The sequence below is a fragment of the Poecile atricapillus genome, chromosome 7, assembly GCF_030490865.1.
Source record: "Poecile atricapillus isolate bPoeAtr1 chromosome 7, bPoeAtr1.hap1, whole genome shotgun sequence".
Taxonomy (NCBI): domain Eukaryota; kingdom Metazoa; phylum Chordata; class Aves; order Passeriformes; family Paridae; genus Poecile; species Poecile atricapillus.
In genome coordinates, this window is record NC_081255.1 from 9,219,254 (window position 1) to 9,243,374 (window position 24,121).

Sequence of the window (24,121 nt, forward strand, 5' to 3'; positions counted from 1 at the left end):
TGCGCGGTGACGTCAGACGTCGTTGGCGCCCGGCTTGGCCGCCCGCCATCTTGGCCCCTGTGTGCGAGCGGCCGAGGCGGCGGCGCCGGGAGAGGCAGCGGCCCCGCCGGCACCGGGACCCTCGGGCAGCCGAGCGCCGCCTTGCGCGCCCGGTAAGCGGCGGGGCTTCTCCGCTTCACCGCGGCGGAGCGCGGGCCCGCGGCGCGGTGCGGCGGCGGCAGGAGCGGGCGGGCGGCCTGCGCCGCATGGCCCCGGGCGGGGGCGGCTTCCGCCCGGGCGGGCCCGCGGCCGGCGGGTGAGGGGCGCCCCGGGCCGGCACCGCCGCCGGGCGGAGCGGGGCGGGCAGCCGGGCCGGGGCTCGCTGGGCGGCCGGGCCGGGGCTCGCTGGGCCGCCCCGCATTGGCGCCCGGGGCCGGCCGCGCCCCGCCGGGCACAGCCCGGGGGCGGCGGGAGGGGCGGCTGCGCTGGGACCGCTCCTGCGGGGGTGCTGCTTCCTTCTCCCGCCCGCCTTTCTGCCTCCCGCTTTTCCCCTTTTTTTAACGGCGCTTGGTCTTCCCTTTCCTCTCTTCCCCTCTCTTTCTCTCTCTCCCTTTCTCGCTCCTCTGGAGATCCTCGAGGAGCGCGCCGAGCCCTGCGTGCATCTGCGCTCACTTGGTGGCTGTGATTCTTCCTGCAGAAACGCGGGGCACCAGCAGCCTTTCCGAGCGGGGTGCTGCAGGCAAGGCGCCTCGCTTTTCCAACTCTCAAATACGCATCCACGGCTCTTGCACTCTTCTCCCTACGGTAAAAGGCGGTTCTTGGGTGGTTTGATGCAGGACTGAGTGAAGGAAGGCATTGTTTGTGCTCCCGGGGCCAGGATTTGTAGGGGTGGGGTGGTCAGAGCCAGGGGTGGTCTCATGGATAGCGCTTAAAGAATGGTGAGAACGTGAGGTGAGATGACACGGCTGAAATTCAGGCAGTTGGTCTGCAGTGGGCATAATCTAGGGATGCAGGGATTGAAAGATTTGGAGGCTAAAAGTGGCCCAGGTGATTTCCAGTTCCCTTCCTGAGGAAGGGGACATGCATGGTGCTGGGTGCTGAATGGAGCACCGTGGTTTTTCTTTCTTTTTCTGTTTCACATGGATATTCTGTAAATATATTCTTTGGTGGAACATCTAAAACTCAGATGACTTCAAGAAAGAACCGTTTCTCCTGCCCTGATTATTTGGGTTAGATAGGTATATTACTGGAAATTAGCAGTATTTCCCATAGAAGGAACAGGGCTGTAATTTTTAATACTTTTATTTCTTGTGCAATGAGGTGCCTGGCCTACTTGGTGTCTCATCTTACAGAGCTCTGCTCAGACAAGAAGCTGCTTCTGAAGGGGCAGGAAACAGGACATGATCTCATTTGTCCATGTATGAGAAACAAAAGGATTGACCTTAAATACTGACTGCCAGGAGCTCTATGTGGCTCTCAGATTGTTATTTTTTTAATTTTGTAGTTTAGAGAATTTTGCTTCTGCATTAATTTTGTGGTGTTTTCGATGCAACTCTGCAACTGTTTTGTGGAGAATAAAGAATCCCAAGAGTTTGGGGAGTTGTTTGAGCTGGATGAATGTTCAGTGGAAAAGTGGTTTGGTGATGTGGGCTTGAGAGGTCACTCTTTAAACTGAAGTGAGTGAGAGCTTGGTTCTCTCTTAGGCCACTGCTTTAAGACCAGGATTGAGGCTCTGTCTGCCACCTCAAATTCCGCCTCGGTGTGTGGATACATTCCTTGTATGAAGTTCTTGGCTTTTGTAGATAATAGCCCATGAAATATGTATCACTCAATATACAGTTGCTTCTGTGAGTCTTGGTAATATAAATATTCTGTGTCTTGGTAGTTTAGTAGCAATTTATAATATCTTTGCTCCCGTTTAGACTTTCCATAATGGGAAGCTTGGTTTTTTTGTAGAGCAGAACAGTTACATCAGTCTCCAGTTTTAATTTGGGCTCCTGGTCCAATGCTGCAGATTTCAGGGATGCACCTTCCACAGGTCCTGAGGCAATTTCAAAGGGAGCTCCCCTGTCGCTTTGGAGCTGTCTGAATGAATGCTGGGTGGCAATTAAGGGAAAGAATGGAAGTCAAAGCAGGATTCTGTTCTACAGGGTCGACTTCAGCCAGGTGTCCTGCAGTACTGGGAATACAATTTCTTTGTTCCAGACGGATTTCCAGGCTAAGGAACAGCAAGGATATGAGACTAGAGAGAGGGTAGGAAGCGGAGACTAAATACCATATAAGGGGTGGTGTGGAGAAAATGAGGAGATAAAAATCTTGCAGAAGAATTAAAGCTTTGCCCAGTGTGCTCTTGCAGAGGGATAAACCCTTGTCTGGTGGATTGGGGATGTGAGAAAAGGAAAAACACTTTTATTCCTTTGGCTGACATCTTCAGAGGTTCCTACAGTAGTGGAGGGTTTGAGGGGGAAAATCTCCACCATGTGAAAATGCAGCACCTTCCCACTCGTTGAGGATGGATGTTGGGCTTGTAATGACGGGACTGCTGGTGGTGTTTTACTGGTAGAACCAGTTCATCTTCTGTAGGAAATTTTTCCTTTGCTCAGCTTCGTGCTCTCATTGTTTCTTGGGTTTTACAGAATGCAGTAGGAGCTCACGGGTGAAAGTAGTGTAAAAATAAAATCTGAAATTCGTGTGAGGAGGTGGGAGAAAATAATGCTCTGAGTATTGGTGAAATGAAAATGGAGTGCACAGGAGTCTTAAAAAATGCATCAAGAGTAGAGAAAGATGAAGTCCTAATAAAAATCAGATGAAGACAGCTTTTATGTCTATGAAGAACAGGCTAACAGAAATAGACTGTTTTTATTACAAATACCTCAACCATTACATAACATTCTAAGTAAATGCTAACGAGCTCGTCTGTTACAGATTGCAAACACATACTAAAGGGAGAAACTGTTTAACATTCACATTGTTCATGGTTTAAATTATCTGACACTGTCTTGATTAACGGGAAAATTAGAGTGCAGAATCAGCCTTACAAGTCTTCAGTCTGAGGGATGATGGTGATAAATCTTAACTGATGTGTATTTGGAAATAACGTGGGCTTCATTTTCAGGGTCTTCCAGCATCAGAGACAGGAGTGGCTGCACTTTATATTCAGCTACAACAAATGCCCAAGTACTGCCTGAAGAGCTGAAGTCCTGGGTAACTGAGACAAGAGGGGTCTCTTAAATACCAGTTTAATCAATGTACAGCTGATACCTAAGTGAAATGGCAGCCTTACTCAGATTTTACCTAATTGGGTTATAAATTGTAGTTCAGCAATCACTAGGCTGTCATATTTCGCTGCACTGCTTGCTTAAGTTAGCAAATCAAACTTTCTTGCTTAAAAAAGCAGCCCTTTTTAAGCTGTCATCATAAAATCATATAAACCACTGCACCTTGCGTTAAAATTCATATTTTGTAAGTATGTGTCTGTTGCTAGGTTTTATTGTTTATAAATTTTAACTTAAAATTTCAGTCTACAGTCATAATTTCAAGGAATGTTTGCAGATGTACTGCAGAATGTTTTAAGATAAACTGATTGGAACCTTCAGTTAAGGTGGAAGTGCAGCAACATTTACTTTTTGTTTGAGGAGCCAATAATTTCCTTCCAGTTAAAGACCTGATATTGCTTTAGGACTTCTGTTTCAAACTCACCAGCTACTCCAGTGAAGGACCTCAATCTTAATATCAATGAATTGATGCTTTCATTTTGAAAAAGAATAAATACTGATTTACAGGACTTGTTTTTTAGTCATGTTTAGGACAGTCTGTGCTTTGTATAGGTGCACAGCAGAAGTCCTCTAATGAAAAGGAACAAAAACATTTTCCCTTGACAATGCAAATAAGAAATATTTTAGCAAGAAAGGCTTGACTTTAGCTTGTGGCATTTCTAAGTGGTTGCTTTGCTGGAATTGGTTAAGAGATGTTTTTTATGCCACAGATGCAGCATGAACAGAGCTTTGGATAACAAAAAGTTCCTTGATAAGTATTTTGATAATGTGTTGAGCCTGAATTATTTACTGCATCTTGAAAGCAAAGTGTCAAGGGACGTGAGGGTTTGTTTTGTTGGTTTTTTTTTCTGAGCAGACTAAACAGAACCAAGAGCAAGTGAAGATGTTAAACCTTGTCTGCAGCCATTTGGCAGATGCAAGTTAACTTCCATGGAAATGGATTCTCTAGTGCTGAGAGATGCATAAAGCTGGCTATGCTGATAAGGCTTTTTAATTTTAGCTTCTCATCTTCTTATTTTCCCTTTTTTGTGGTCAAATCCAGTCTAAAACAGGTCTGAAGTTGAGCCCTACTGTAATTAACTGGTGTTGTCCAGAGCTGTTGTCAGTGTGGTGTTGGCAGCTGCATCTCTTCCATGCTGAGCATTCTTCAGTGAACAAGGAGATGTGTCTGTTCCAAGAAATTAGTGAGTCACAGGGAAAAGCATGTAACCAGAAATCCAGAGGATAATGGACAGCAGGTAGAAGAGACTGAGCAGCTTTGAACTCTTTCCAAGCTGGACCAGACCAGGGAGCAAAATTCTGCCACCTTTATATGCATTGGTGTGAATTTCTTTTTACTGGTGCTATCAGTGTGTAACAAGCTGGAGCATTTGGCAACCCTGCCTCTCACTGTCACAGTGGGAGTATCTTAAAAACCTTCAAAATATGCTGTAACAGCTCTTTAATACAGAGAAGAAATTAATGTTTATTTTTGATGTATGTGAGTCAGGTTAGGAATATGATAGGAGTAACAGGCAACAAAGAATTTGGGCGAGGTGGGAAGTTTTGAATGTGGTGACAAGTAGCTTAAATCATTACATAACTGATTAGAGTCACTGTTTTGGGCTTTTTTTTTTTTTTTTATAATGGTAAGGTTGTAGAAGACTCCAGAAAACTGTTTATTCTGTAGGTTCCTGCTGTTGAGTGCTTCTATCTTCAGGCTGGACTCTTCAACAACAAAAATACCTTGAGAAGATGAACAAAAAAGAATTAGGGGGAAAAAATGGCAAAAAAGGGATTAATTTTGGCACATGTGTTCTAAAGAAGAGGGGGAATCCTTAGGGATGTAGCCCTAGAGTGGTTCTTGTGCACTGTCAAAATATTCTGAAGGAGTTCATGGACAGAGGAGCTTGCCTGAACATTATTTCAAAGCAACTTCTAACAAATTTCCAAAATAACACCTCTTAGATTTAATTATTTCTTATTTGAGGATTACCTTATTAATAGGGGCTTTGAATAAACAAGTTATATATAAAAATTTTTACATATTTGCAGTTGAGGTCAGGGATACTTGAAAGGCAAAGAAAAGCATGATGAAAAATCTACTGTTCAGTGTTGTTCCTGGGGAAGAATGCTGAAAAAAGGTGTCACTTCCTCTATGAAAAAAATACTGATTATTTCAGTGGGGCTTGGAAATTGTGGTAAAGGATCAGGAAATGGAAGTTTTGAAAGAGATTCCTTGAGTTACTCCCAGCAAAGGAGTGGTTTAACTTTTTTCTCCTAATCTTTCCTGCTCTGTTCCACTGTCCAAGTCTACATGGGGTGGGTGGGAAGGGTTGAAATTGTGCCACCAGCTCACTGAGGGCTTGTAATAAACTGCTTTTGGGGCAATTTATTTGTAAATAAACTGCTTTGTAATAAAGGGACTTTTGCAGCAATTATTAAAGTGAAAAGGAAAAATGAAACAGTGGAAAGATGGGCATTGGCTGTAAATGGCTGCAACTTCTGCTCATCTGTTGGGAATTTGGTTCTTTATCATGTACTTAGAGATTTTCCTTTATCAGCTTCCTCAAAGGAAGTGTTTTCCACCGACTTGAGGAGTCACTCCTGCTCACCTCAGCTGCTGTCTCTGGTAACTTCCCCAGGCAGAGGAGCAGATCCTGAGCACTGCTCACCCTGTGTGAGGCTGCTGCTGAGCCCCTCTGGGTTTGTCTTTTTGTCCCCCTTTTCTCAGCCTGACCCAGCAGCCACTACTCAGTGCCACCAAGGAGGACGCTCCCCAAGTCACTTTGTGTGTGGCAAGAAGGGGTTTGCTGATATTTTTCCCTTTCCAGGCTTCTGCTGGCTGGTGTGGTTCAGTTGAGCAAGAAACAAAGTGGTGCTTGTGACAGTCTGCTGAGTGTGTTTGTCATTTTTTCAGGGATTGTTTGTGATCCTAACCATTAGCAGATGCCTTTACAGAGAGCTGCTGTGGTTTGGATAAACTGATCTAAATTAGCTATTAAGAAGCCTGGTGAATAGTTGTAATTTTTTCAGTTAAAAGTCCTTCTGACTGGTAAGACAGGTCATGGTAGTCTTCTGTATTCAGAGAAAAGTGCTGCCTACCAGGCTGCTGTTTGAATCCTACACTTTGATAGCAGGTACACAGCTTGTTTCTGCAAGAATTTGCCTTAATTTATTCCCTTATCTTATTCTCAAATAGGCAGTTGATTCAGTTTTATGGGCTTTGAAGTTTTCTCATTCTTTCAAATAATGGAAGTTTCTTTAATAAATGGTTTTGCAAAACTTAAAAATAAGTCTCATTTGGCATCTGCAAGTTGAAAAGCTAATTGGGCGAAAGCACTTACATTGTTCTGTTCCCAGAAATAATGAGAACACATATCATTATGATGGTCTCTTTAATTCTATAGAAACTGTTTGGGGTTTTTTTTCTGGCCCTGGCTTCCTTCCAGAACTTCAAAACTCCTGCCTCAATTAAAAATTTACAATTTATGAAAGTTTCTTAACCAACTGCATAAAACTGGAAAATCAAAAATCTGTCTTCCAAAAAATGCTTAATCCTTGGTGTCAAAGAACTCAGAAGAGATTTGTGGAGACATTGTCAGGCTAAGAAGAAATAAAATAGCCTGCTCTAAAAGTGACCTGCAGAGAAATCTGGGATGTTAGGTTTTCAGAAAAGAACAGATTTTTAGTTGCAATATGTTTGGTAATCTAGTGAAACATCTAAATTGTAATTTGTGTCTGAGGATTGTCAGCCAGGACAGCTGTGTTGGGTTGGTGCATTGGCTTTGTCCTGTGCTGGTTCTCACTTAGGTGGGACTCCCACTGTCATTCTCTTTCCTGGAATGCCTTGAAAAATCCTTTCTGGCAGAGAAACTGATAATTTGAAAAGGGCTGACACTTGAAGGAATGTTTCTAATACAGGTTTTGGTATCTAATACAGGTTTCTAATAGGTTTTGGTAATTACTCTCCACTTGCACTCAAGCTGTGGTTGTGGTGTTAAGTTTCTTTCCATTGGTGTGGTTCATGAGAAAATGAACTGGACACTTGCTGTGCTGTATTTACCTGCTCACTATATTCCTCTGTGGTGTTCTCATCCTGCAGTTTGGAGTCTTTGGCCTCTGGAAGTTCTTTATTCATGTGTCTGTGAGAAATAAGGTTTGGTTTGCATTGCTGCCTTGCTGTGCCTCAAGCCAAACTGGGAATTGCTCTGAAAAGAACTGGACAAGTCTGATAGTCATTACTCTTGGAATCTGCAAGCAGACATGTGGAGAACTGTTTGATTAATCATGATCCCACATCACCTCCATCTGCAGTGGGAAGCTCTCTGGGATAAATTCAGCTTTAAAAACCTGTTCCTGTGGAGACAGAATAAGATTTGCTGGAGTGTTGAGGCTGGTGTGCCTCTACCAGGATCAGTGTGGACCATTCCAGTGTGGACCAGAAGAGGGGAATGCTGAACCTAGGGTGCATTTGGGCTAGTGGCACATCCGGGGTTGCTGATCCTCGTGATTTTGTGGTGCCTGTGCAATCAGGTTCACAACTTCAACCTTCAAGTCCCTTCTCTTTAGTACTTGATTGCATGCAAGTTCTATCACTCCGTTATCCTAAAGAACTATTCCTCATTTTGCAAAGAAGTTTGAAAAAAATGACCAAAGTAAATTTTCTAAACTCAGAAACCAAATTAAAATCACTTATGTCTAGAATTTTTAAGCCAGTCATCATTTCTTCTTTTTTTGGCTAAGGACTGGAGCCTTAAGGCTGAGTCTGGACATCATGTATTTCACTTCTTCAAGGTACTTGACTACCAGAGCAGGATTTCTGTAGGAGTCTTGCTTAAAAGTTCTGCTGCTTGAGGTGGCAGGTGTTGGGTTTTCAATTCAGAATAGTAGAAGAGCTTTTGTTGAAACTCTCCAGTGATATTTGTACCATTCTTCATTATCTAACCTCTGGAAATTCAAAGAATTACCAGGCACAAAATTCACTGAAGGGAGTTTCTTAATTTGACCTTGTTTGATGCTACCCTTTGAAAATCAGTATTTTTTAAAATCAATTTCTATTTTAATTGTATAGTTATCATTAAAATACAAATAGTATTTCATTAAAAAGCTAAAGCAGAGCTATTATAGCTTCTGCATGTGCAGTAGTTGAGAACTGAATTTAAGATTTTAGGGAGGAACGTCATTGATTTCCTGGATTTCTGCATTTTTCTAGGTAATGTTTAGATACTATTTGTCAGGCTTTATTTGATGCTGTAAATATAAACATGCAAAAAAACCCAAAAAACTGACTAAATGAAATGAAAACTGCTTTATTCCCCCCCAGAGTTCTTAAATAGATGCACTGGCATCATTCTGCCTGTGACAGGAAAAAATGGGACCAGAATCTCTCAGTTACCTGAGGTCACCTAAAAAGGAAAAGATTTCATAAGCAGAAGAAATACCAGAAATTATCTTAGCTGAAAGAAAGCAGCTGTGTGACACATGAAAATATTCAGTGCATTTTTGACAGTTTTATTGCCAGTGTGAGTTTAACCTCTCTGTGGCTTTTTAATCCCTTGTTATATGGACACATTTAAGTCATGCTGATTCTGCTTGATCCTACTGATCAAGCTTCTTTTGCTAGGGCTGTTCCACAGGAATATGGTTTCTGTGAAATATTTGTGCACATACAGTTAAATATATATTAAAATCTATGGATAGAGACAAATTTGAGGTTTGCTGTTCTTGGATCTGTGGGGTTTTTAATGATTTTTTTCTTTTGTTCTCAAGAAAAAAAAAAAAATAATAGATCTGACAAATCTTCTTCTGCAATATGCATCCTAAAAGTTTGGTTAGTGCCATGTTAGTCTTAAAACACTCCTAACAAAAATTCCCTGATTTGTTGTGGTTTGTTGCTGGTTTTCCTGTTGGAAAGCCAGGGTTTAGGTGATTTGTATTTCTCCCAAAAAAAATGAGTTGAACAAGCTGCCTTTCAGGCTTTCTAAGGCTGCAGATTTGCTTGCTCCATGGATGGCTGGTTCAAAGTAACATATGCTTTGTGGTGAAGTTAGTTTCTGAGTAGAGTTCTTTTTGTGGGTGGCTAATTTGGGTTGTTTTTCATTGCTTAGCTTAGTAGCTCTATTTAGACTGTTGTTGGATGTCTGTTAGAATTGGTGCAGACGTATTTGTGGATTCCACAAATTTGGCATCCACATTTTGTTTTTGGCATCCACAGACTCCATTTTTATAGATGCATCTGTGGGGATAATCCCTAAAATGGCTGTCTTGTGTCATGGTGTGTTTTCCACCTGACTACTCAGTTTTGGAAAGACTTTCTTAGGCTTTAAAGAGGAGTTGTTTGCAAGTTCAAGCAAAGCCTTGATACAGTTTTGTCTCAGGATGGTGTCTTGGTTCTGAAGAACCAAATTAATTTTGATTTTTTTTTTTTTTTTTTTTTTTTTCATTTGGTGGCTATTAACTCCTCTGTAGATTGTGCCTGTCCTACAGTTCTCCCACTGAGGTGAAGAGATGGTGATTAAAGGGTTTTCCTGTCCTACTTGGCTGACAATCCCCATGGATTTTACACAGTCCATGCAATCAGTGCTTTGTACCCTCTTTCAAGCTCTACTGGAAACCAGTGAGCCCAAAATCTAGAGATGGAAAACTGTCTTAGTGAGACTTTTGAAGGAAATAAAACTTGTGTAAGTCTTGTTCAAGAATTAATTGTACTGAGATCTACCCAAGAACTCTTTGAAAATTTTAAGAGCTTCACTTCTTGTAGGTCATAGAGCTGTGATGGAGATACATGAAAAACAAGCTTAGAGTCCCCAAAGTTTTGCAGTTTTCTTAGCAGCAATCTGCTTGATAATGAACCTTGCTGCAAGTGGTTCTTGGAGGGAAAGGAAATCCTGATTTGAGAGGCTTTATTAGATACTTAGATTTGACAGAGGCTTCTTTGCTACACAAGTGTTACTGGAGGTTCTCTGAGCTTGTTTTTGTGTCATATTAATCTGATAGTGCTGAAATTCTTAAGAATTCTTAATAGTGGGATAAATGGCCAAAACGTTTATATTTTTTTCTTTGTTATGGTTTTGTAAATAATAATTGGGCTAAAAATGTTGGTCCCAGAGTTGAAAGTATAAGGCCATTAAGAAGAAATTATTGATGTGTATTGTTTATAAACATCCATGTCAAAGAAGGTCAGTCAGGATGTTTAATTATAATTCCATTTTCTTATTTGTGTGCAACCTTCTCTGTACAAAACCACATCCAAACCTCATGTATTCAGTAATTTCACAGTATTTTGGAGTGTCCTTTTAAAATAATAGGATTCCCTGAGGATGGGTTACAAAAAAGCCTTTCTTGGGTTCCAAGTACTTTGACTCAAGTATCCTCTGTTTCTTTGTTTTAAATTTGCATTCTATTTCTGTAATTGATTTAAATTGGTCTCTTTTCTGAAGATCACACAGTTGTTTTTCAAATCTTAGTATCTAGCTGGAGATCATGCTTAGGTTTTGCAGTAGTGGGCAATTTCTTCAGATCTGGAATGTAAATATGCCAGGCTTACAGTTGAAATGAAAACTTTGTCTGAAATTTTCACTGCCACATTTTTGTGTGGAGTGCATTTTTTTTTTTTAATTACTAACGCTGATTTGGGAGCATCTGCCTCTAAACACAATGGAATATGTGGTAAAAAAAAAAAAAAAATTATTTTCTTTGGTTGTATTTGGTTCCAGAATTTACCAGAACCACATTGTTCAGTGTCCCAGAAACAAAGCTATTCTTAGAAAAGTGCATTTATGGCTGGATACAAATTATAGATTTGTATATGATGATTTTTCCCCTCTTAACTACTTTTAGTATGCTTAGAATAGTATATGAAAATTCTTTCTGGATTGGTTTCTTGGTTTCTCTTTTGAGAGAGGTGCTAATGTGTCCCAGTTATGAATAAACTTTCATGTAGTAGTTTTTGTGATGTTTCCCATTTCACAGATGGGCATTTGAGGCACTGAGACTTCAAATCTTCAGCTGGTTTGAGTCTTGAATTGTGTTCTTTGCCTTAGTTGTTCCACTGCATATTTGACCAAAATACAGCCCTTGGAGTAGAGGTGACAGGGACTAGATATTCTTCTTGTGCTGAATAGGAATTATGAAAACTGACATGTTACACTAAAAATCAGACCTTTTTTGTCTAGATAGAAGTTTAAAAATGCAGTGTATAAAATACAAATTGAGAGAGTTTATCATCTGACCTGACAAGAATTTAAGAGTTAAGTTGTTAAATGTTTTATACTTCTTACCACTCAGTCCTCAAAAGTGACCTCAAAATATGTAATATTTTTACCTTGTTAAAGTACAATTTTTTTCTGAAGCATAAGTGACATCTTTTTGAGGCTACAGTTGAACACCATGCAGAGTTTACAGGTGTAAAAAAATGCATTGTTAAATTCTAAACCAGTCACAGAGGTGAATTCTGAAATGATCAGGAGAGCTGGGAATTTAGTGGAAGAGTTCTGTCTGATATGTGTGGGGTTTTGTTTGCTGGGGTTTTACTATTAAAAACATGATTTTGGTGTCTGGAATCCATGGCATTCATTTTGTTCTTGTAGCAGCTCTAAATGTCTTAAGAGAGTTCGAGTAAATGTTCTTTAGCAGAGTCCAGGATATTTAAAATTTGTGGCAGCTACTTTGTGTGCTATTTTCTGTACACAGGCTTCTGAGTTCTTTGCAGAATCTAAATAAGTCAACCAGTTGGAGTCTGAAAAAATAGTCTGGTACAGAAATTAGAATAATAATTTTTCCCCTAAAATCTTCAAAGCACAGTGAAGTTGAGTTAACTTATTTAATAACATTGCAGAGCAGCTGCAAGGTAAATGTTTGCTCCAGAATTTTGGGAGCATTGTGCTCTCTGTAGTTGTGCATAATAGTAACTGTAATCATTCAGAATGAACAGCTGACTTGCTTAAATTTCTTAATAGTGCAGTGAACCCTGCCAAGTGCCATTATGGCTTGTGCTGTTCTGTCCTTCTGTTGGCTGTCACGGTGCTTACTTAGCTTGGAAAGTGTTTCTGACATCTTGTGTGTGTTTTCAGAGGTGCACACAGCAGCACTGCACTTGTAGGAATTTAACTAAAAGCAACAAAATATGGAAATGTTGGGCAAATTTGGAATCACTTGGGGAGGAAAGTGCTCGCCAGTGTGTTGTATGCACAATGTAAATGTGTCCTGTATTGAAACACCTCGGCTGGTTCTGTACAGAGGGAGTGATTCCAGTGCTCAGGTGTAGGAATGTAACACACACAACTGAATTTTGGATGAATAGTCAGAGGTCTTGGAGCTGGATAATTTCACATGGTTCAAAATCATGCAGCTATTTATTTGAATTGTTGTCAGATGGCACTGAGTGCTTGTTTAATATGTGACTTGGCAGGATGTTTGTTGAAGGCTGCATGGGCTCTTCAGAGGGAGGATTTGTCATCCCTGGCTTGAGTACCTGGTCTAAAGTCTGATTTTGCAAGAATATCTTCTTTGACAACCAATATCAGGTCTAAATGTACTTAAATATATATATTATATGTTGTTGAATATATTGACCTGCCTAATTGAAATGATTTCTTTTTTGCAAGTCAGATTACTGAGGAATGTGCAGTGTTAATCATTGTAAACAGTTTATATTTCTATGTAGTATAAGCTGGGAAAAACTTGTCAAACAATATGAATTTTAATAGTATGAAAGGCATAGAGCTCAATTGTAATGAGCAGACTAATTTTTCTAAATTAAATTTAAAAAGTATATTCAGGGAATGTGTTCACTGTCACCGGTTCTTGAAGCTGTCAAACATTCTGGAATGAGCAGTTGTGACAATGAAGGTCTGCCCAAATATGAAATCTGTATTACTCTGTAAAGAAGAGTTATGATGAAGATTTTCTGTGTTTCATCTCTATCAGAGGTACAGGCTTTGGAAAATATGACACAAAATATTATTTTAAACCACCCTCAAACTGCTTTCTGCACTTTTGGGGCTTTGGTGCTGTTGAAAATTTTGGGGGTAAAAAATTACCCAAGCTGTCTTTTTTTAATTTGTTTGTCAGTTTCTGGATTATTTACCATTGTGAAGCTACTTCTTGTTTACAAACTCCTTGGCTGGGATGAGTCTTGGGCCAAAAATTAAAACTCTGAGTGAGTTGTTTGCACACAAAAGAAGGTGTGAGCACAGTGATTGTAGTGTATGACTCGATACAGTTACAGGATCACCTGAAAGCTGTTTGCCACCCTGTGTGCTCCTGACTTACTGCCCAGCACCTTCTCTGATGATTGTGGTGGACTCTTTATCATAAATACTTTATCTAGACTCTAGCCACAGACTTGGCTGCTGGGCTGTCCCTCATCTACCCAAAAAAAACTACACTGAGTCTGCAAGGTTTCACTGGAAGCCAAATCTCACTACTCAAATATCTTTAGAGGAAAAAACCCCCTCAGTTTGATACATGAATTTAGGCAAGCTTATCTTTGTAGTTACCAGCTGAGCAGATTTCAAGCAGCCATTCAGTCTCCAGGCTGCCCCAATACTTACTTGCAATTCAGCATGTCAGGCTTTGCCTATCAGTGTTATTCATGGCCAGGCTACTGCTTTCAGCCTGTCTGAAGACCTGAATCCAGGCAGACCCGTTTATCAGGCTGAGTGTAGATCAGACATGAGGATCTGCATTGGTCTTTTCTTCTCTCAGGAGACTCAGTTTACCATAAGGTGTTCAGTAAAATATCTGTGAAAGAACCTGGCAGATTCTGTCCCTTTGACTCTCCAGTTCCTCTCTGTTCCTGGCATCATATTTATGACAAAGAGCCCACCACAGCATCAGAGAAGGTGCTGGGCAGTAGCAGCCAGGAGCAGAGGGTGGCAAACAGCTTTCAGGTGATCCTATAACTATACCAAGTCATACACTACAATCACTGTGCTCACACCTTCTTTCCTCTGCAAACAACTCATCCAGAGTTTTAATTTTTGGCCCAAGACTCATCCCAGCCAAGGAGTTTGTAAACAAGAACTCACTTCACAATGGTAAATAATCTAGAAACCGGCAAAAAAAAAAAAAAAAAAAAAAAAAGAAAACCACTTAGGTAATTTTTTATCCCCAAAATTCTCAATTCAAAATTCATCAAGTTTTAATTTTCAGCCCGAGTCTGTTTTGCTCAGTGTGCTGGGTTCACCCTGCTCCCATCCTGCATTTCGTATTTCTGGATGACACATAGAATAACTGTTGGTGTAACACTTGCTGTTGAAATAGCCAAATGCTGACTAATCTGGAAGAAGAATCTGGGAGTTGCTGTCTTTTTCTGAGGGGAGAATATATTTCTTGGCCATGTATATGGCTCCATAGAAGGCTGGAGATTGTCCCCTTTGCAGCAGTCTGCATGGATTGTAATAGAATAGCTTCTGGCCCAAGTTATGCTGAAGTTGAACCATCCCAAGGTTATTTGCCATCTTAATTGCTTTTCAATCATGGCTTGTAAATTGAGGTAGAAGGCAGAGGAGGATGGGAGTGTTATCATACCTATATAAATGAAATTTCCACGGTCTTTTGACATTGTGAAATGTCTGTCGTGACCAAGTGCTTTGTTCTTTAGACTGCTTGTCCTTGCAGACTCTTCTTAATCCACGAGCACCTTGCATGTGAATCAAATTCCCTTTGAAGATCTGCAGCTCTGAGTCTGACATGGGAGTTTGATCACTGAAGGGTTTGAGCAGGATGTCTTGCTTCTTGCTGCCTGCTTTTAGAATGAAACACAAGTCTTTGAGTATATATAACTCTTCTGGGATTCATATAGAAACAGATGAAAAATTGTTGTAAAGGGGGTAGCAGGATTTTTAACTGTTAAGAGAAATTAACTTGTATAATAATGTTCTATTTGAGTGAATGCTCACTTGTGTTCCTGCCTGGTGATGAGCAGCAACTCTGCAAGTTCCTTCCAAGAACTGGAGAAGTATCACAGTTAATTACTGGCTTCTTTTTCTCAAGGCCTGTTATTCTGGGGGAAGGAAGGAGGAGAGAAATGACCTGCTCCAACAGCCCTGTAATTACAGCTGCAGGAAGAATAGTGTAACTCTTGGTTTAAGGAATTCTCACTCTCCCCATCTGAGCATACTGTGTTCTGGTTTTGACAAACAAAAAAATTCTTACTCTGTGTATTTAGTGTCTCTGGCTGCTGTGTTCATGATGGTTTTAATTGGGGAAAAAAGAAGCAAATTCCAGAAATGCTGTACTGCAGTAACTGTTAATTGTGTCTCGGTACTTGGCTTTGGGAGTGGGTGAGGTCATTGAGCTTCCCCAGTGGGGAAAGAGCTGCTGGTGGAAATTCTGTGTGTTTGTGGGGTTTGGGATTGGGTTTTTTTATTATTCATTTTGTAGTTAAATCATGGATGGTATTTACCCCTTCAACAGTGTTTAATGTTAATTAAAATGCTGACCCTCCTGATTTTGTGACATTCATATTGAAGAGACAGAAATACTTCAAAATTCCTGGTGTTACATAAGGATACAGTTTGTGGAGTTAATGCATTCCTTGGCATCCTGCAGAATGCTTAAATGAACCAGTGCTAATGGTGTTAAATGTGCTGTCCACTTCTGCCCTGTGAACTCTGACTTAAGTGTTGGCTCCTATTCCAATGGCTTTACTTTTCTGTTGTTTTTCTTTACAGGCAGATTTTGAGGAGTGAACGGGAAGTACCGGACTCGATGAGTTTCCAGCGAAATGTCGGAAAAGTCAGGCCAGAGTACAAAAGCAAAGGATGGAAAAACAAAGTATGCAACACTCAGTCTGTTTAATACTTACAAGGGAAAGTCACTGGAAACTCAGAAAACCACAGGTGAGTAAGCTCTCTTTTAGAGTTGCATTCTTTCAGTTTCATCATTACTGCAGTGCTAATTATGAGTGCAGAATATATGAGCACTTAACCACAGCATGGTTTTTCATAACTGCTTGGTGCAGCAGTGAAGTGGAAGGATTGTGGAAGGCAGCATTCATTAGAGTTTCTGCTTAGCTGTAAACAGGAGTGTCAGTTCAGAGTGACAGCATTTGCAGTCTAGTAGGAAGTAGAATGTGGGCAAATAAATTCCCCAGCTGTGCATTTTACTGCATTAACACTTGCCATGCTGGGAGTGTTAAATTAAGGAAAAGGCAATGCTCACTTTCAGCTCAGAGACTTCGAGTTTTGGACAAACACTGGATAAACCTTACACTGATATCTCAAATGAGCCTGCTTTTTCATGAGTCATTGAATGGAGAACCAGAGGGAAATGATGTTCGGAAGGTTTTGAAGTTGACAAAGTTGCCTAAATTGTGTGTAAAGGAGAAAAAGTGTGCCCATGCTTGTTGAAGTTTGCCACAATATTATTTTTAAAGGTTGAAACTGAGCTGTTTGTTATGATACAGCTTACCCAAGGCAGTAACTCGTGCTTGTTCTCTGAGTTGGTTACTTGGTAGGTTGAATGTCCTGTGGGGTGCATTAGCTTTGTACTTGTGGTCTGGAGTAAATACAATTTGTAGGAATGTTTCTGCAAGGGCAACATCTGCCAGCTGAAATTTGCAGCAAAAAAGAAATGGGATGGACCCATTGGGGTATTCCTGCACTCATCAATGTACATTAAGCTCCAAAAGAGCAGGAGGATAATGCTTGACATTAACATCATATTGTAAATGGGTTCTTTAGCTGTCTGTCACTGAATGTTGTATATAAAGGTGGGGCCATATATCCTTTTTAATCTGGAATAGGCTAACCATAATGACTCACCACGCAAAAAGTATTGAAATTTTTCCAAACCCAGTCTTTTCAATTCCCTTTTTTAATAATTAATATTTAATTTAAATACTAAATTCTGAACCATTTTAAATTTTTAATTCTTAACAATCAAATTTTTCTGACTTTCTTACAAAACATTTTTATGTAGCTCTGCCTAAACAAGAGTTGTTAACTTGCACTTTCTGTTCTGGCACGCAGTTGCCGCACGCCATGGATTGCAGAGTCTTGGAAAAGTTGCTATTTCCAGGAGGATGCCTCCCCCAGCTAATCTGCCCAGCCTCAAAGCAGAGAACAAAGGCAACGACCCCAATGTGAACATTGTGCCTAAAGATGGCACAGGATGGGCTTCAAAACAAGAACAGCACGAAGAAGAGAAGTAAGTGAGAGCTGAGCTCGGGCTTGATCTGCTGGGACATTTCTCTCAGGTTTGCCCAAATCTTGGGATTGGCAGGACCTGGGAAGAAATTGGCTACACTGGAGTGTCCTCGGTGTACCTACCAGAGAGGAAATAGCACCACTGTTAATTCTTGTCAGGAGGAATCTTGCTAGTAGAAGGATAGTTAAAAAAAAAACAAACAAACCTTGCACCAAAAAAACCTCCTCACATTTAAGCTGAAAATGATCTGCTTATAAATTCCATATGAGGAGAAGAATATTTCCTTGGACACGTAAGCTTTGATGTCTGCTGACAGGAAATACTACAGCATGCTTTCTTTAAGATCAGTGTCATCACCTTAAATAAAATTCTCTTGAAACCCCAAGGAACACAGCAGGAAAATTAGAGAATAGCTTGCAAGTTCATGAGAGTATGCAAAAATCCACATAATTGTGCCTGTGCTGATGTATGGCAGAGAAAACTCAAAAATTTAAAAACTCAAAAATTCTTGGTTTGCACACGTTTGTTGAAATCTCTGCTTTATTTTCCTAATGGTTGTTAATATTTGCACTTTGATTTTTTTGGCTAGAACACCATAAATTCCACAGACTTCGAATTTTTTTTTTATCTTAAGCTCTACAGACTCCTCCAGTATGTGATAGGAACAAGACAGAAGTTGTGGCAGTGTTGATGCACTGTTTGTGTACTTTGTATGGTACAAATTTCCCATGCTCAGTGCAGTTTTGTGTGCTAAATTTATTTCACATTTGTACAGCTAAAGAAAATAGAATGAAAGGATCACAGAATCATAGAATGTGCTGAGTTGGAAGAGATCCATCATGGTCATGGAGTCCAACTCCTGGCCCTGCACAGGAAGAAACTAAATAGAAACTGAAACTTTTCAGTTTCTGATTGGAAAGTCTTTTAAAGCAGTTCTTTTTTGCCATGCAAGCTTAAAGTAGGATGTCATTCTCATGACATTAGTAGAAGCAAGGTTCAAATGTTAATTCTTTTCATTGAAATTGTTCTGAAAAACATTGGAATTTAGGGACAGTGGTTGTATGTTCCTAGTGCTTGTGAAAGCAAAAGATGAGGTTTAAAGGTTTCCTTCCCCATCTTTCTCTCCCTTTATTTTTCTTTGTATACATTCCTACCTTTAAATACCAATTTTTGACATCTCTCTAAAAAGCTGTTAGACTTCAGAAATACAGTGTTGTGTTTAACCTTTTATTTTAAACTTTTGAAACTCCAACTTCACAATTTTGAGCCCTGTATTTTGTTTGGTAGTTCAACATCTCCCTGTACTTCAAGGTCACTTATACTTTGCCCTGTTAAATCTGTGTTGAGCTGGTAGCTTGTTTGACTAAAAAAAAACATGTTTCCATGGCCATGTGTTAGAAGATAGCAGTAGTTGTTCTGTTTACAAACAAATAAGTAGCCGGGCCTTATCTGCAACTGGAAGTTGTATTTTTATATGTATTATTCTGATAAAGGATTCAGAGTCCACTTATAAGTGAAACTAATGGGTGAGAGATTTGTTCCCAGGAACAGGTGTGTATGCCCAGGCCACGAGGAAATTCTTCTAAATTTACACCATCTGATGTGTTTGCTCAGATTTTAAGATCATTTGTTTGACTACTGCTGTGTTTGTGATATTCCAGTGTGCTTGAAATGCTGCAGTGTACACGTGAAGTGTTTTATTGTTCCTCTCAGAAGTGTTGCAGATAAAGGTTACATCTCAATAACAGCTTGCTTTAGTTTAATGCCTTTTCTCTTGTATCATTGCATTGGAGTTCACATGAATGTGTTGTTCCTTGCAGTTATGAAAATTAATTCTTCTACTGCTTTCTCGAGTTGTCACTCATTCTGTGGGTATTGCCTCAGTCTCTTTCCTGGATAGTGCAGGCTGTTGTGTATTGTTTAATTAATTCAGCTGAGTTCTTTTCCTCATCCATATTTGCAGGGCAGTGCTTGGATAACTAAAATTCTAAACAGGCTGGTATTTGAAACAGGAGAAATGCAAGGAGTAATTTCTTAAATATTCTTGGTTTTGTTTTGCTTGTGTCACAAAGTACAGCCATTTAAGTCATATATTCCCAAAGCCTGCTCAGAAAACGTGCAGCTGTAAGAAAATACAAATGAAAAATAAAAAAAATAAAAAAAAAAAGAAAACTGTTTTTTTTTTTTTTTCTAGATTGTAACACTCTCTTGGAACATGAAAATTGCATTTAATTATCCCTATGAGAAGCTTGTGTGTTTCTGCCCAGCAGTGATCTTTTTAATGGTATTTGCTTCTCTCTCAGTTCTGAGAGTCCTGTGTAGTGCTTTGGGTTGATGACTGCAGAACCCAAATGGAATTGATTTCTTAGTGCTAGTCCTCAGAAATTTAGGATCACTTGAGGATCTACTTGAAGCATTTACAGTTGTTTCTTGTTGGTTAAGTGACATGACCACCATGCTGCTTCTCTCCTCACTGGTGTAATAAAGTGATTCTAGACTACAGGATCTGCCCCATAATTCTGGTTTTATCAAAAGTTCCTTCTGAGGAGCTGGAGGGTTAGGCTTAGTTGGTTTTAGACACTAATGCTTTGAGTCTTAAGTTACCTGAACATGCAGATTTCAGAAATAGCCTTTATTGAAAGAAGTTGAACAATATGACTGAATCTGCAGACTAGAAAGGGCTTGTGTCTGGTTTTTACACTGGACAAAAGGAGTGCTTGTGCCTCTTCATTGTTAAAATGGTGAGAATGAGACCAGTTCTTAAGACTTAAGGTTCTGAGCTCCAGTTCATGGTACCCATAGAGTTTTTCATTATGTCTTCAGCTTTTCTTATCAGTTCCTTTTATTTGGTAAATCCTGACGTGTATTTGCCTTCTCTCAATTCATGGTGGTCTTGGAAGTGTTTTCCTGTTAACTCCCAAGGCAAGAGAACATTAATCCAAATTATCCCCTTCAATGGTTGTAGATGGATTGTTTTTTTGATTGTCCAATACACTTCTTTAAAAGCTGTAATTCAGTTCATGCCTGGCTGCATTTTCTGCCCAGCCATTTTCATTCACTCCTTTCCTCTTTGGGAAATGGAATCTTGAAATAATTGGCTAATCTATTTTATTTTTTAACTGTTACTATAATAACTTCTTTTACGTAAGAAAATGCCTTTTCTGTGGAAAAGTAGTTATTGGTTCTTCAGCTGCACAACTCCTTTATTTTATCGCCTTGTTTGCAGTAGCCATCCTGACAATCTTATTCTCTGCTCACCCTCTTGTATTCACAAGTGCTTTTCCTGTGATTCCAGACAGCCAGACGTGCCGCAGACACAGCCAAAACCTGCTGTTCCTGCTCCTCCAGAAGCAGCTCCTGTTGCCAAATCCTGGGCCAACACCAAACCTGGGGGACAAGACGGTGAGTGCTGCTCAGGGTGGAGGGTTCTGCACTGGATACCAGGCTGGGACTGTGCTGGGAGAGACCCCCACACTCAGCAGTCCCTTGAGGCTTGGCCAGGCCACTTGGGACTGGGGAAAGTTGTGGAAGCAACATTCCAGGCTGGGAAGTGAGCCCATCCCCAGTCACTGGATTTATCAGCAGGTCTGAGTGACTTGTACAAGGTTTTTCTAACCACCTCTTTTGAATTGGCAGGAAAGTGGTGGTAAAATATTCAATGTGGCTGTGGTGAGGAGGGCAAATCACAGTCAGTTCTTATAATAGAAACAATTCTGGCATGGAAAGGAGAGCTCTGAACAGTTGGTGGTCATTCTGGTCATAGGTTTGGATCATTTTGTGCAGTGTGTATAGTTTTGGTTCTGTTTAAACATGTGAAACAGCAATACTTTGCCCTTCATTTTATAAATTCCTTGGTTATTTTAGTATCAAAGTGATAGTGTTTAAGTAGTTTTCTTTCCAGGAAAAACATTAAAGGTGTGTTTTGAGGGTATTTAACATAATTGGATGAAAGGATGGAAAATTGTTTCCATCAGTGTGACTCTTAGCTTGAGCATTCTTATTACAGATGTAAGATCAGAACTAAATCTTCAGCAGGTTTTTTTAAATGCTTGTAGAGTGAGAGGTTATTTAAAATTCCTCTGTCTCCATTACGATAAATAACTTGCAATGTGTTTTATTCCTTAAGTTTGAGACTTGTGAGCTTTCTGTGGTTATAAAATGGAGTTTAGGCTTTGCAGTTGAAGAATTGAGTTCTCTTCTGAATAGGGATCTTAAAATAATTAAATATTAATTACATGGGAGGTAATTTCTTAGATATTATATAGTTTGTTAACATCACATATCTAATGATTTGGGCCTTTTTTTTGCACTGAGAATTAGAATTGACAATTCTAGATTCTCCATTTCTTGCTGCTTAATGTTCAGTGTTGCGCCATCAAATACAGAAGCTTTTCTCCTTTAAGCTTTTACAAGATTTGTGGAATAATAAAGGAAAAAGAATTAGCACTGATGCAAAGTGATTTGCATAGCAGCCTTCCTGCAGAAGCTGATAAGATCATCTCCATGACACAGGAAATAGTGATTGGGCTCAGTAGCTTCAAAATACATTTAGCTAATTATTTCATAGTTACCATGGCAGCTCGTGTGCCAAGCCCAGATGGCACCCTCATTTCATTCAATTAATGCAGCAGTGGGTTTGCTGTTTCAAGAAGCTGCACTGGATGGGAATTGGCAGCAGCTGTGTGCTGTGCTGGGTTTGAAACCCAGGATCCACCTGTTGTGCTTTCCTGAGCTGCAGTTGGCTCTCAGAACCTGCAGTCTGAGCCTTCCAGCAGCCTCGTGCTCTTGGAAAACTTGAGTGAGGCAAGGCTGAACCTTTCTCTGATCCTCTTGGTGGCCATGGAGAAGGGAAAGACTTATGAAATGTAACAGCAGCGTGTATTTTTCAGCTGAAAGTTGGAGTAAATTACTACCAAAATATCTTTGAATTTTTTAACTTCTTTCTGAACTGCTGGTTGCCAGTCTGGCTTTTTTCAAGTTTGTAGCTTAAACACAGTCAAGGAGATCTCTGGTGCTGTTCCTTTGCCATTAAAATGTTGTTCATTGTGTAGGTTTGAGCAGAAAGCATTTTTCAAGATTCATAAAACTCATCAATGTTGCATGCCACAGGATCTCAGAAGGGGCTCCCTTGCCTGGCAGGTCATCTGGTTGGTAGGACTGGTTTTCTTTCCCATTGAACAAGTCATGGGATGTAGCTGCTTGGGAACAGCAACAGTCCATTGTCCTTTAAGAAAAAACAAAGTAATGTGGTCTGTAGAATGTGAAGACAGAATGAAAATTGAGAGTTCAAGGAAATTTGTAGACACAGGGATAAATACTGGTATTTGCTGATGTGCCTTTACAGAGCACAGAGTAAGGAATTTATCCTGTGTTTAACTCTTAAAAAAAGAGAAAACAACCAACTGACTAGAAGCCCCCTGGGATCCCTGCATTTTATCTTTGTGAATGATTCTTTCAGAGATTGGAGAGAACAGAAGTTTTTGTAGTTGTTAAAAAAAAAGCCCATTGGACACAATATGTTCAGATCCTTGTCAGTGAGTTTGCCCTCTCCCATAATCCATGTAGCCTAATACCACATTCCTTATAATAGTCAGTAGTAGAGACAGGGACAGGAACAGGCTGTTATTTAGGCTTAAACCCCACTCAGATTATTGGTGATTTGGCACAGAAATGCTGCTGATCTAATAGGTCACTATACATTATGTGTATGGGGAGGAAATTGGTGCAAAGCAGATGCCAACAAAACCTTCTATCAAGGAAGACAGCCTATATATGTGACTTCCATACCATGTACAACAGAAGTCTTAAATTCCAATCTTGAGGATGATGTTAGGGGTTTTAGAAATCAAAGAATATTGTTCTGATACTTTTTGCATAATGTAAAAGCTCTGGTCTTTTAAAGCCCTGGGGATTTCTTACTAGAACAGTAATTAATCATAAATGTGCTTGCAATTACATAGCTGCCCATTCTTGGGTGGACTATAGTTTTAGAGTGAAAAGAGGAAAATTTTGAAGGAGTGGGGAAAAGTGTTTACAGAGCTGAGGAACTCCAGGTACTCCCTGGACTAAGTCTTGTTCCATTGTCCATTGTTGCTCTCTAGTGCTTTCGGATTTTTCTCAGCTTCAACAGCTGTGATAGTTGGTTTAGTAAACTTAACAACTTCAGTAGCAAATGTGAATCCTTTATACTGCCAGTAAATGACTGTGGCTTTAACATTTAAATGTTTAACTTTCTTCTTTTAAAGCTTTAATGTTCACTTCTAAAGGATGAGTAGGCTTCTGTTGCTTCCTGAACTGTTGTGACTCTGAATATCTTGCTGTGTAGGTCCACCTATTCCAATCAATAGTTATTTCCAGCAAGAATTCCCCAGTCTGCCGGCAGCTGGGGATCAGGAAAAGTCAGGCAAAGATAAGGATGCACCTGAAGATGGATCAGGAGCCAACCTACGACCACAGAGTAAGTGTGAGCTACAAATTGTTGTGAAATTGGATTGTTTTGTGTGGAGCTTACTGCTTGTGGCCACTACAAAAGAAATTGATGAATATGTTGTTTCAATCAGCACACTCCTGCACTTAAGAAATGGTTACTGGGGGCTTTAATCTGCTTTTCTGTGTTCCTGGTGTGTGGAAAATAGTGTGTTTAATCCTATCACTTCCCATTTTCCCAGTCTACTCAGTACTGTAGTTGTGTGCTCTCAGGAGCGTTAGTTAGTTGCACAATGCTGGCATTA

The 24,121-nt window shown here is 40.1% G+C and overlaps 1 protein-coding gene across 4 annotated transcripts in view; it reads left to right on the forward strand.

The window, feature by feature from the left end:
- The first annotated feature begins 13 nt into the window (after positions 1–13).
- Positions 14–24,121, forward strand: part of PRRC2C (proline rich coiled-coil 2C) — a 68,624-nt gene continuing 44,516 nt past the window's right edge. For all 4 annotated transcript variants that reach the window (XM_058843324.1, XM_058843327.1, XM_058843325.1 and 1 more), the window contains exons 1-5: positions 14–152; positions 15,914–16,081; positions 17,213–17,390; positions 20,686–20,792; positions 23,716–23,847. In XM_058843324.1, coding sequence (XP_058699307.1) covers positions 15,967–16,081; positions 17,213–17,390; positions 20,686–20,792; positions 23,716–23,847 — 532 coding nt within the window. In that variant the 5' untranslated portion in view covers positions 14–152; positions 15,914–15,966. The remainder of the gene's footprint in view (positions 153–15,913; positions 16,082–17,212; positions 17,391–20,685; positions 20,793–23,715; positions 23,848–24,121) is intronic.